Source organism: Pseudorca crassidens, chromosome 8, assembly GCF_039906515.1.
Source record: "Pseudorca crassidens isolate mPseCra1 chromosome 8, mPseCra1.hap1, whole genome shotgun sequence".
Classification (NCBI taxonomy): Eukaryota; Metazoa; Chordata; class Mammalia; order Artiodactyla; family Delphinidae; genus Pseudorca; species Pseudorca crassidens.
In genome coordinates this window covers 45,182,616-45,195,490 of record NC_090303.1, presented here as the reverse complement: position 1 = coordinate 45,195,490, position 12,875 = coordinate 45,182,616, and the positions used below count along the sequence as shown (strand labels likewise).

The 12,875-nt window shown below is 37.4% G+C and overlaps 1 protein-coding gene and 1 pseudogene across 1 annotated transcript in view; both read left to right on the top strand.

The window, feature by feature from the left end:
• NXPH1 (neurexophilin 1) overlaps positions 1-7,896 on the top strand; it is a 293,856-nt gene extending 285,960 nt beyond the window's left edge. The window contains exon 3 of the mRNA XM_067746293.1: positions 4,624-7,896. Coding sequence (XP_067602394.1) covers positions 4,624-5,385 — 762 coding nt within the window. The 3' untranslated portion in view covers positions 5,386-7,896. The remainder of the gene's footprint in view (positions 1-4,623) is intronic.
• Positions 7,897-11,675: 3,779 nt separating this feature from the next.
• LOC137228700 (large ribosomal subunit protein uL6 pseudogene) overlaps positions 11,676-12,875 on the top strand; it is a 190,293-nt pseudogene continuing 189,093 nt past the window's right edge.

The window sequence follows — 12,875 nt, the reverse complement described above, 5'->3', positions numbered from 1 at the left end:
GATCTTAAAGTCTGTGTGTGAGTGAGTGAATGAGTGAGTGCGTGTGTGTGGTTTAAATGAAATGCAATGCCATATGTAAGATGCTAATTACAATGTCTGGAATATAGTATGTCCTTAACCAATAGCAGTTAATAGTATGCAACATATATTCAACCTAGGAAATCACAAAGCTGCCAAAATGAAGTTGTAATCACAGAGCAAGGCCGTTTTGTTGATTAGTTATTCACTGATCAGAGATACTGCTTAAGCATCAGGTTATCTAAAATTTTTGTTTGGCTTAAATACTCATACAGTTGATGAAATAAATACATGATTTTCAAAGTAATCTTGAGATAATTTATATTGAACAGTAATAGATCAACAGTAAATGTGTGGTTTGGTAGAAATTAAAAGGCATCTTATTGCTCTTTTGTAAAAAGAGGGACACAGACATCTGGAGGCGCCTCTAGTTGGAGATGTACATGTAAAAGAGTGAAATGTTTGTATAAAATCTCATAAGGGCAGGAGCATAGTTGAAGTGGCAGTGAAGTTTATTTTTCCCAAGTGGTGCCTTTCAACAATATTTTAACATCTTTTTTTTTTTTTTCTTTTTTTTTTGCGGTACGCGGGCCTCTCACTGTTGTGGCCTCTCCTGTTGCGGAGCACAGGCTCCGGACGCGCAGGCTCAGCGGCCATGGCTCATGGGCCCAGCTGCTCTGCGGCATGTGGGATCTTCCCGGACCAGGGCACGAACCTGTGTCCCCTGCATCGGCAGGCAGACTCTCAACCACTGCGCCACCAGGGAAGCCCTCAACAATATTTTAAAAGATAATATATTGACATTATGATTGTAAGCCTGCAATGAAAAGATGTTAGAGAAAGCAATGCGAAAGCATGACCCTGAGGTATATAAAGGAGGAGCTAGATCAAGATCATTGCAACTTCTTATATACTTACACTCCCACCAGTCAACAGTAGTCTTTTCTCCCCAGCTCCACACACAGGTTCTGCCTCATACATGCTCCCTTCATGTTAGATCCTAGCTCTGTCTTTGTTTACGGTTGAAGAAAATGACGCTTCTCTTTGCACCTATATTTGAATGTTCTCAAAAGAAACATAAGCTTTAAAATGCATATACCTAATCATGTTGAGTCTTTATGATTCTCATTGTTTCTAAAACAGGCAAATCACATAATTTGTGGAAATGGTATCACTGGACTAGTGGGTCAACTCCTTTGGAGTGGGCGGGCATTGGCCACTTTTGCCTTGGAAAATTATATTCAGTTAGGAAGTATCTTTGGTGTTTTCAATGTTATAGGAAAAATTACTCTTTGTAGAAAAGAAGGTTCACGATGCTTTGCCTTTTTGGAATTTAGTCAATTAGAAATTGTCAGATTTTTCTTTTGGTCTCATTTTATGCCATAGTCTTTGCCACCTCTGTTATCATTTGATATACTGACGTGGAAGGATCTTTAGGTGACTTTTAAAAAGAAACTCTTTTATTGTGTTTGTAAAATCAATGGTACAGGGTGTTCTCAGTATAAGGGTTTTTTAAAAAAAATGGTATTGTTTATTCAGTAAGGCTCAAAATCGATTTCAATTTTATGTGTACATTTATGTGTTGCAAAAATGAAAATGCTTAAGATGTAAGCAATATAATAGAGTGAGAAAGCCAAGGATTCCTGATTGCATCTGGGAGTAGATGTGTTAAGCTTGCTGCTGTTCTTTGTCATCTTACATCGTCTCTTTACCACTACTGAAACTTGCTCCAAGAAGGTCCTTTGTAGTGAATTCAAAAATCAAGAGGCTTCTTTTCAAGTGTTTATACTTTTTTTTTAACTTGTTACTTTTGTATTCCTTACAGATGTGAGCAAACTCATTAATTTGCAACTTTTTCCTGCTCCTGCTTAGCCAGTAAATCATCAAGTTGAGTTAATCCTACCTCTAAAATATCTCTTATATCCATTTTTTCTTTTTCTTTTTCTCTGCCACTGCCTTGGTTCAAGCTCATTTACTTTCTCGAATGAAGTATTGCAATTTGTTATTTAACTAATTATTCCCTCAAGTTCTCTCCCTACCAATCCACCTTTCAATGTCCAATCGGTGATTTTTCTACAGCCAGGATGACCTACTTAAAAGCAAAACATGCCGAAATTTAGGGATTCCCCATCATATATAATAATAATTTTAAATGCCTTCACAAATTGACCCTAGAACCTTCATAATTTGACCCTAGCCTACCTTCTTCAGGTTCTGCTGACTTCTTGCAACCTTTTCTTCTCTTTATCCTCCCAGTCAATTCTCCCTAATGTTCAGAGGTAAGGAACAATTTTCCATTCTTACGTGTGACATGTTCCTTCTCAACTTTTTACTTTTACATGGTATGTTCCTTATACTTAGGAGAACTTCTCTGGCCTATTCACTATCTGTTGAAGTTCTGAACCTCTTTTTTATCTGCCAGATCTGAGTATCATCTCCTCTGTTACATCTTCTCTACCTTTTAACTTTGACTATGACTCCAAGAATATCATACATAGTGTTGGTTACATCACACTGCTATTTGCTTAACTGATTTCACTATTAGATTTTGAACATCTTGAGGGCAAGAACCATGTTTCATTTACCTTTGTATTACTATTATTTTACTGAATATTAGCGGAATCTCACTATATAGTTATTGAATTAATAAGACAAAATGAATCAGTGTTTTGTATACTGAACAGATCTGGGGACTTTCCTAAGGACCCTCCCTGATTTTTCATGACTGGTATTCTCTTTGAGACATTGCCCTGAAAGGGAAGAGAAGAGAGAATAAGAATATTGAAGGCAGTGTTGATGACTACAACTTGCTTTGATTCTGTACCCAAACTGAGATATTCCAGAGAGGTTTCTTGACTGTCTGCACCACTGGAAGCTGTTCACATCACACCATTGAAGGCTAATACATTCATTGCATTTGATAGTTGAACAGTTTAATAGATGAACTTATGCTCATGTCTTATTAACCTGAGTTTTACTATCTACTCAACTTGTTATGTTTTTAGATTGTTACAGCGGCACTTTCAAAAGTATATATATATTTAAATTGTTTGCTTTAGGTTTTTGGTTATATAAAAGGGAGATTTTCTTATAAAGATACCCTTTGCTCTCAAATCCTACTGTAAGTTATTCATTTACATAAAATATTAGCCAGTGGAATTCAGAGATAAAGTGTTTGAGGATGATAATAGTTAGAATACTAATGTTGAACACTCATCGTGTCCAGGTGACTGTCCATTAGTGCTTTAAATGGAGTGTCCTATTTAATTCTCAAAACAGCCATGTGAGGGAAAGTGGCATCATTCTCCTACTCTGTAGAAGAGAAAAACAGAAGTATAAACAAGTTAAGCAACTTGCCCACACTATACAGCTGTGAAGGATCACAGCCTGGATTGGAATTCCCGGGTGTCAGACTCCAGAGTCATAATCACTATAGCTGTGGAGAGTATAATTTAGAAGTAAATTTCTATTCTACCTGAAAATCAGAGGTTGTTCTGCTATCAGAATCTTAGCATCCTCTTCAATAGGTTGGTTCTTTCTCCTTGAAATCTGACACTTCCCTTTTTTTTTTACTCCCTATATGCTGCTGGTAAATGAACTCTAAATCCCTTTTCACTTCTTCTTTGGGACAATTTCATTACTGCTTCATGAGCCAGCGCACCATGATGCATCTCATTACAGCCCCTCTCCTTGATCAACTGTGTTGATGATGAGACACAAGTACCAAGCCATTACCAAATGCATGCTTGTATTTATTCTTTTTGCCACCTGAAGAATGGGAAACTATCTATGTAATTCTAGAGATTAGGATATGTATTCATTTCTTTTATACTAAAGATAAATATAGAGGCTGCAATAAGAACAATGCCTATAGAATTAGGCAAGTACAGATTTGGATGTTTGACCAATTGATTAAATTTCATTGAAACAAAACAAACAAAGACAAAAATAAACTCTAAAATCAAAAGATCTGCACTACTCTTATCAGTTAATGTTTGTCTTCCTAGATCGCATTTTAAATTCCTTAATGGAAACAATTGTCTTATACAGTATGTTTCTTGCTAATAATGGGTGATCATAAACATGTTATTTTGTTTTGACCAGATAAAATATACTACAGCCTCCTTGCCAAACTAACTTTCCTTATGTGACTGTGGCTGTGGACTACCAAAAGCCTATAGTACGTCAGTCGACGTATTTCTGAGAATCATACTATTATAAAGCTTATGGTGATCTTGAAGTAAAAAAGTAACATAATCGTTTGTAAAATTTTATTTTAAGAGTGTTTGGATTTTGGTGCTGAGAAGTAATTACTTTAGTGTGATTTATGTTTGAATTTAATTTGCTTTATTCATGTTAGGTGGCCTTTTTCTCGTCAAATGTTTTTATATAGTCTTTCTGTCATGTTTAGTGGCTTTTATCCACCTACACCCCCTCTCTCCCATCATTGTATGAAATAGAAGTGGTACTTTATCATGGCCTAATAAATATTGGCTAGGTGCTGAAGGTACTTTAATTCCCAGCCTCTGAGAAAGGGCTTGGATCTTTGTGTTGGGTGTTCTCAGATACAGAGATGTAAACGCCATTTTTCTGTTCCATTTGCAGGTCACATGTGCCAATTTAACAAACGGTGGAAAGTCAGAACTTCTAAAATCAGGAAGCAGCAAATCCACACTAAAGCATATATGGACAGAAAGCAGCAAAGACTTGTCTATCAGCCGACTCCTGTCACAGACTTTTCGTGGCAAAGAAAATGATACAGATTTAGACCTGCGATATGACACCCCAGAACCTTATTCTGAGCAAGACCTCTGGGACTGGCTGAGGAACTCCACAGACCTTCAAGAGCCTCGGCCCAGGGCCAAGCGAAGGCCCATTGTTAAGACGGGCAAGTTTAAGAAAATGTTTGGATGGGGTGATTTTCATTCCAACATCAAAACAGTGAAGCTAAACCTATTGATAACTGGGAAAATTGTAGATCATGGCAATGGGACATTTAGTGTTTATTTCAGGCATAATTCCACTGGTCAAGGGAACGTATCTGTCAGCTTGGTGCCCCCTACGAAAATAGTGGAATTCGACTTGGCACAGCAAACCGTGATTGATGCCAAAGATTCCAAGTCCTTTAATTGTCGCATTGAATATGAAAAGGTTGACAAGGCTACCAAGAACACACTCTGCAACTATGACCCTTCAAAAACCTGTTACCAGGAGCAGACCCAAAGTCATGTGTCCTGGCTCTGCTCCAAGCCCTTTAAGGTGATCTGTATTTACATTTCCTTTTATAGTACAGATTATAAACTCGTACAGAAAGTGTGCCCCGACTACAACTACCACAGCGACACACCTTACTTCCCCTCTGGATGAGGATGAATGTAGGGGTGAGACTGAAGCCTGAGGAATTCAAGGTCACATGACAGGGCTGTTACCTCAAGAGGAAGGTCCCATCTGTTGCCTGGAATGTGTCTACACTGCTGCTCTCGTCAACTGGCTGCAAATACGCTCGTGGAAAACAATCTGATGTAATTTCTGCCCAGTCAGCTTCATCTCTCAGTATAGTTGTAAATCACCACAGATTCTAAAGCCACACTTGAAGACATGCTCTCACACATAGATGTACACAGACACACTCTCATATACATTTCAGCTGGCATCCGTCATGATTCTTGTCAAGAGGGCTTTCGTTGTCTGACTCATAATGGTTCAGGATAAACGATCATCAAGCAAAAGGATTAACTATACAGTGAATGGTTTTTAGCACTTGCTGTTATGGAAATCTCCTTTAAAGTCTTGAGTACATGCTAATCAATAATCCCCACTCATGCATTTCTACTGCTTGGAGTAGCTGTACTGGTAAATACTACTGTAGGAGTATATGCTTGTTAAAATTGGAAAAAAAAATGTGTCTTTAGAGCTCAGTATTCTTTATTTTATGAACACAACAAGTGTAGTAACTTTTTCCAGCATTCAGTAGGCACATTCAAGGTGATACAAGATGGCTCTTTTTTCTATGGAGGGAGCCTGTTCTCAGTAAAGATGAGCAAACATTTGGAATTTACACGTGGGCAGACACTGGATTACAGCTTTCATCACCAATCATTGGACTTTTGCAAAGTTGAGACCAGCTAAGGTTGCTTAAAATAAGTTCTGATCATTATATAAGAAGGGAAATGCCTGACAGACACCATGTAAGTTATGTGTCTGTCTTATCTTTACTACACATATTGTAACAAATTCAATATCCTAGTCTTCATTTGTATGAATGGTTTGTATTGTACATAGTTTAACCAAGTGTTATTTGAGCTGCTTATTAATATTAACTATGTACTTGTCTCTCTGCTTGTTATTGGTTAAAAAAGAAAAAAAAAAGGATATGAGGAATCCATTCTATCAATGTAGCTGTGAACCCCATTAAAAAGGCAAACTTAATGTACAAAGCATTTATTCAGCTCAAGTATTGTTGACAGCTATACATATTCAACATTACAGTCTGTCTGTATTTAGATATTTTATTTCTGGACAAATGAAATGTACATAAAAATAAAATGCTTAAATTTGAGTTTCAATATGTACTTGTGTAAGATGGTGATTTAAATGGTTCTGACAAGAAAAATGTGTTGGAATACAGTCATGGTTTTGCATCTCATGTCTCTAAATTTGTACAGAACTATCTAAATTGCTATTAGTTGCCCAGTCAAAACAACTTAGGAGTTTAAGTCTCAAAACTGGGAAACAGTTGTGGCATTCAGTATTACATACATTTTTGGTTTGCTGTCATGCTAGTTGTCCAAGAATACCAAAAATCAATGAACATAAGGAGATGATTGAGGTCTCCTAAATTAATTATAGCTAGTTGTTGTTGTTGTTGTTTTCTTGTACAGCGTCTTTATTTAGCAGAATATTGAGAAGGTAGTTTTTTTTTTTCCTTAAAAGAAAGCCAAGATGTCTGAAGATTGTGGCTGACTTTCCCTGATTCTACTGTATTGACTCAACTGAGAAAATTACAATTACAGTGAAGGGCTTCTATGCTCAATTTACATATAGCAAAAGGGATCGATTTATCTATATAGCATTATTTTGGGGCATTAAGCTTTACTTTTTAAAACTAATTACCATACACAATCCCAGCAAAATAAACAGAAGAAAAAATATGTAAAGTAATAACCCATACTTAAGGTCACAAATTGGGGATTGGGATATGAAAATTCTCAAAGGTTAACCAAAGAGGTCAAATTAAGAACATTCACCCATTCTCATTTTCCCTTCATGCTGCATAGGGGTAAGTATGTTTTCATACAGAGAATAATAGAAGTTCTACAGGGAACCCAATACCACAGAGTTCTAAAGTGAGAACTCAATGACTGATTTGACTGAAGAGAGCCTTTAATTGCCAATTAAAGACACATCATTCTGTTAAGTGTCCATCTCTCAAAATCCTCCAACATAGCTAGACAACCATTTATATCAGTGTATTAATTAATTTGCTGTGGAATTTAGAAGCTGATGTTACAACAGACTTCTCTGGCACAATTGGCAGGAAGAGCTTCATGAGTCCCAGCTGCAGAACATATTTTCCACAGATTAAACCTTGTTATTCTGGGGTTTATTTATCAAAGTGATCACTTAAGAGTCAGTTCTCTCTTAACAAAAAGGAGGATAAGTAAGAAGGCAAAAATCTTTTCTTTTTTTTTTGGATCATTTGATTAGTGGCCTGTGACTTTCATTATGTGGTGTAATCTGTCCTGTAATCCAGCATTCAAGATAAGATGAAAATATGTTTCAGAAAAAAAAAAATATATGCTTCAGTCTTCATCCATCTGCCCTACTCTCCAAAGTTCTTATGAAATATTGCTTTTACATTTTTATAAACATATAGAATGCAGCTAATTAACAATGCATTGAATTATTTTTCTGTAGTTTTTCTTTAGAAGGAAAAAGGAGAAAATTAGCAATTCCCTAATGAAGACTCCAATTTTTAAAAATTTAAACTTTTAAGACTTTTTCTGGGCCTGTACTCACATATCCCTAACTCCTATATCATCAGCACCTCCATCTGTGATATAGAAAAGTTGTGATGATATAGAACTTTGATTCAAAAGATTATTTGTATCTAATATACTTCTGTTTTAGACAAGGAAGAGGATGAAGAAAGATGATGAGTAAGAAAATTCAAAGGTTCGCATTAAAAACTTTACTAGGCCAACTTGTTGCTTCAACAAACTGGTTAGTTAAGTTTTAGTTATGCTAGAAAATCATTTGTTATTTGGAAAAAATAAACTTAAAGCTTCCCTAAGGAAATTGCTTTTTCTAGAGTCTTAAATATTCTTTCACACCTTTGCTAAGATATAGAAAAAAAGTCAAGATGGAAATAGATAGCATCTGATGCAAACATGGGTGTGTCATCATTTATTGTTATTTTCAGAAACATTTTAGTAAAATTGAAATTATTATAAAGAAATGATTATTGCAACTTCTCACCTCATGGAAGAAAAATGATACAAGTTACTGCTTTATCTATTTATGATAAAAAGCAATGAATTGTCATGGTATGGTTTCAGTTGGGCATTTTGGGGTCCATGACTCCTGTGAGAATTTCTCTGCATGAGTAGAAGGGGCATAACTATTAATAGTACAGTACTAAAGTTCTGGAAGTGATTATTCTGGAAGTAATTGAAATACTTGTTAAATTTAAAACTGTGGACAGGAGTCTTCAGGTTCCTACATTTCAGCAATAAACTGTAAGCCATATTTTTACACAGATAGATTAAAAAAATCATAAGAAGCCTGAGAAAGTGTTTGTCTTTTCCCTTTTCCCCACTGCTTTACATGTAAGCAGCAGCTTAACCGATATAAACAGCTCTTTGGAGAAACAATTTGCATCTCCACCATCAACTCTGAATGACAAGTTTTAGCCTGAAGCAAATTCAAATGGCTGTGTTTATTAACTTTGGAAAGACTTGGTTAATGTACTAGTTTCAGACATTTATTGATATTTATTCAATTATCAGTCTTTTTATCTATTTTATATTTATTTTTATCTTTATATTTTTATTCAAATAAAATGAAAATCAGTAGATCAAAAATTAAACATTTAAACGCATTAATTTGCATAAAAAATATTACTATTTACCTAGTTTGTAGGTGACAAAAATTGAGGACCTTAACAGAACTGAATCCTGAAAAACTGATTGCTAGGTCAGCTTTTCTCAGGAGTCACATGCATATCAAAGAATGATTTCAGGGCTTGGGAGCATAAGGAAAACAGTCCTTCTCAATTTAAAATTGTGGTGTATCATTGCTTTTTATATCCAGTACTATCAGAAATACTTTTAAGTAACAAATTTACGGTTACTTTTATTTTTACTAGGATGGCAAAGAACAGAAATCCCATGAGAGTTTTAGTTTCAATGTGTTTGTGTGAACAAAGTCTAGAGAAATCACCTAAAATTAGGAGAGTACTTGTGCCAAGTAACTGGCCAAGTTTGATGGAAAGCAGTTTAATATTTATAATTCTGCATTTAGAGGATTATGCCCTTTATTACTGCTGGATTGCAGGATGACTGTAAAGGCCCTAAAGGCAAAGGATACAGAGACTTCCTTTCATTGGCTGTAGTGGCTGTCATGGTTGGAGGTGCCAAGTGTACATTCTCCCAAAATTAGACATACAGCCAAAGCTCTGTTCACATCAACCTCACCTGACAGTTGCTGGATTTCTAATTCCTAATTCTGTGTAAGGCGCCTCAATAGACAACTGGAATTACTGATTTTTGATACTCAAATTCCTTGACCCAAACACATGAGTAAATTTGGCCATTGAGAGAGTGACTATTTCAAGAAATAATGCCAGAAAGTTGTTAGAGAGCCTCTATTCTCAAATAAGTTTTAAATATGTATGTATGTATATGTAATATACATATATATCTACCATTGTTTCTGTTACTGCCAAGATTCACTTTGCCAATTTTCTGAAATTCAGTTTTATTATTACAATTAATTTCTTTTATGCACTTTATAAAAGTTTTCGGTAGAAGGCAAAAAAGAAATTGTGTACAGTGTAAGATAGTAGTCCGGTTTTTATTCTTTTACATATGCTGTCCAGTTTTCCCAACACTATTTATTGAAGTTTTTTCCTAAAAAGTTTTTATTTGTATGGTTTTAGAGCTATTTTTGGAGTCATTTTGTCTTTTAGAAGCTTCTCTATATGATCAAAGACTGCATTCCATTGTCTCTGGGAGGTCTGAGATTCTCTCTTGCCAAGAATGTGCCTCAAGGTAGACTTATCCAAATTAAAGTTCCAAGTGGCCACCACAATTCCAAATTATCCAAAAGTTCACCCATTTTCCAAAAAGGCACAAGATTCTGATCCATAGGGGGTATACATATAGAAAGCAGGAGTTTTCTGAGCGAGATGGAGAAAAAGTTTTAGACCAGGTGGAAACCATCTTTGCATTTAGATTCCCTGAGAGTTCAAAACTGCAAGGGGAGTTTCTTAACAGCTGTTCCAAAACACCGGGACTCACGTTTTCCTCACTTTTGAACAGAATGGGGTGACTTACCAAGAAGCTTTAACAAACAAAATAGAGGTATGCACAATAAAGTGGGACAGCTCAAAATGCAAAGGCAGCAGAGCCTGGGCCCAAAAGAGAATTACCCTCAAATTCCAGGGTTGACAAGAAAGCAGTGAACTCAGTGGACTCTGTAGGTACCAGCATGAGTTTGCTCACTAGCCTCAGGGTCATACGGGGTCTTCTTTGGATCCCACTCTTAATGCTATGAACTGGTAAATGTTCAGAAATAACAGAAGTAAGACCAATAAATCCCTGAAGTAGTAATTAATAAAAGTTTATTGTGCACACACCAAAAGGGCAGTTTGCAAACTGGCAGCACTCAAACCAGAACATGGAATGAGGATCAGGAGTACATTGTTATAAAGCAGCTTATGTAGTGAGAGGGCAGTGACTGTTTATTCTTCACAGTGACTGGTTATATTTGAATTCTCTTCACTGATAGGGCATTGGTTAGCGGTTACCTCATATCAATTTTGGGAAACGGTTTAAGTTTTGCCTATGATTTCCAGAGCCATAAGCATGAAATGACTCAGGTCAAGTTAGTGTTGCAAAATAAGCTAAATTAAGGTTTGGATTACTTAAGTGGTTTTGCCTGCTCAGGGAATTTTCAAGCCTGTTCTCCATTTGGGTTTGATTTTAACAAGAAAAAAAAAATGGCTCCTGCCTGCTTTAGTGAAGATGGTGCCCACCAGCCTCCATTGCCAGAGGGGATCCCAGCAAGCCCCTGCCCCTCAGTCGACCTGCTTTAAAATTAGCAAATAAGCTTCTTTCACACAAACTATGGCACTTTTCAAAGGGCTGCTTCTGTGCTGGGCACTGTGGCAGGTGAGTCTGTGTGCGGACCCTTTAAGAGCCGTCTTTCCGTGGCCGCAGCCCGTGGTTCTCGCGAGCTCATGGGCATGCGGTCTCTCGAGATTTTTCCAAGCGAGGCCTTTTAAGGGCTTGCCTCTCAGGTGCAGGTTTTAATAGTTGGCGTACCCGCCGTGGAGTAGGACTCCTTCGCTCCTCAGGGAGAAGCTTCAGGTTCTGAGCTCGCTCCGATTGTGGGTCACCGTGGAAAGACTGTGTCTCAGCCTTCTACCTGCGTTGATGCGGTTTCCCTCTGTCTGCTCGCCCGCCGTGCAGCAGCGGCTCCACGAGTTTTGGGGGTTTTTCTCAGAGAAAATCGTTCCCTATGTAGCTGTCGACTCAGTTTGTCCGTGGGAGGAGCCGAGTTCAGTATCTGTGTTGCCGTCTGAGCCGCAGTGCCTCATAAACCTGTTACGTGAGGTAAGCAGTTATTATTCTCTCTTACTTTCTTCACCCAAAAGAGAAAGGAGTGCAAGTTTCTGATAATGGCTAATAGTTGTTGAACACGTAAGGATGAGCCCTTGACTGTGCCCGGCCATTTCCGTGTGTCCCCTCACTTAAGCCGAGGTTATAGAGACTCTTCCGAGGCCCCCCTTGCCGTGAAAAGTCTGATGCTTGGAGACATGGAGTGACTTCGCCCAAAGCAGTACAACTCGTGATACATCCAGGAGTCAAATCCCATCTTCAGGACCCCAGAGTCTGACTTTGAAGCTGCTACTTCTGTTACTCTGTGAAAAAACGTATATGCAAAATTAGCACATCTAGTATGAACATATAGTATAATTATATAAAGAAGAGATGAAAAATTCCTTGAATCCATTTGTTTTTCTTCAGCGGCTTGCTGTTTCTCTTACTTGTCCAGGCCCCTCAGAGTCCCTTGTGGCCTGGTTAGTTGCCTCTGCGGTGGCTGGGCAGCCCAGGCCAGCCAACCCGTTGTGGTCCCCCAAACCTGTGTGTGTGTGTGTGTGTGTGTGCGCGCGCGCGCGCGTGTGTCAGTGTCACCGTCACCCAGTCCCTGCGTCAGAATCTCCTTTCAGGGAAATCTTCCTGTATGTTTAGGAAATTTCAGACCATGGTTTCCATTTTTCCTCAAAAATGAGTCAAGTAATTTTAATATGGTTTTCAGTCAGCTTTTTGTATCATTTCAAAATGTGTCTTTTTGCCCTTCTGCTCTAAGCTTTAAAGTCTTTTTCTCACAGAGGGAAAACAAAACCACATTTTATTTTCTATGTAAAGCTTAGTGGATGGGGAGATTCGGAAGGATTTGCTCAATCTTCTTTTCGGACATACTTAGTTTTTCTTTTGCTGCGTCTTATTCTTGAAACAAACACACCGAAAAAATTGTAACAATTTTCTTGCTTTAATTCCTCAAGTCTTTTAAAGATCTAGCTCTAAACACAAAAACAGGGGTTTAGAATACTCTTAATACCCTGGCCCTCT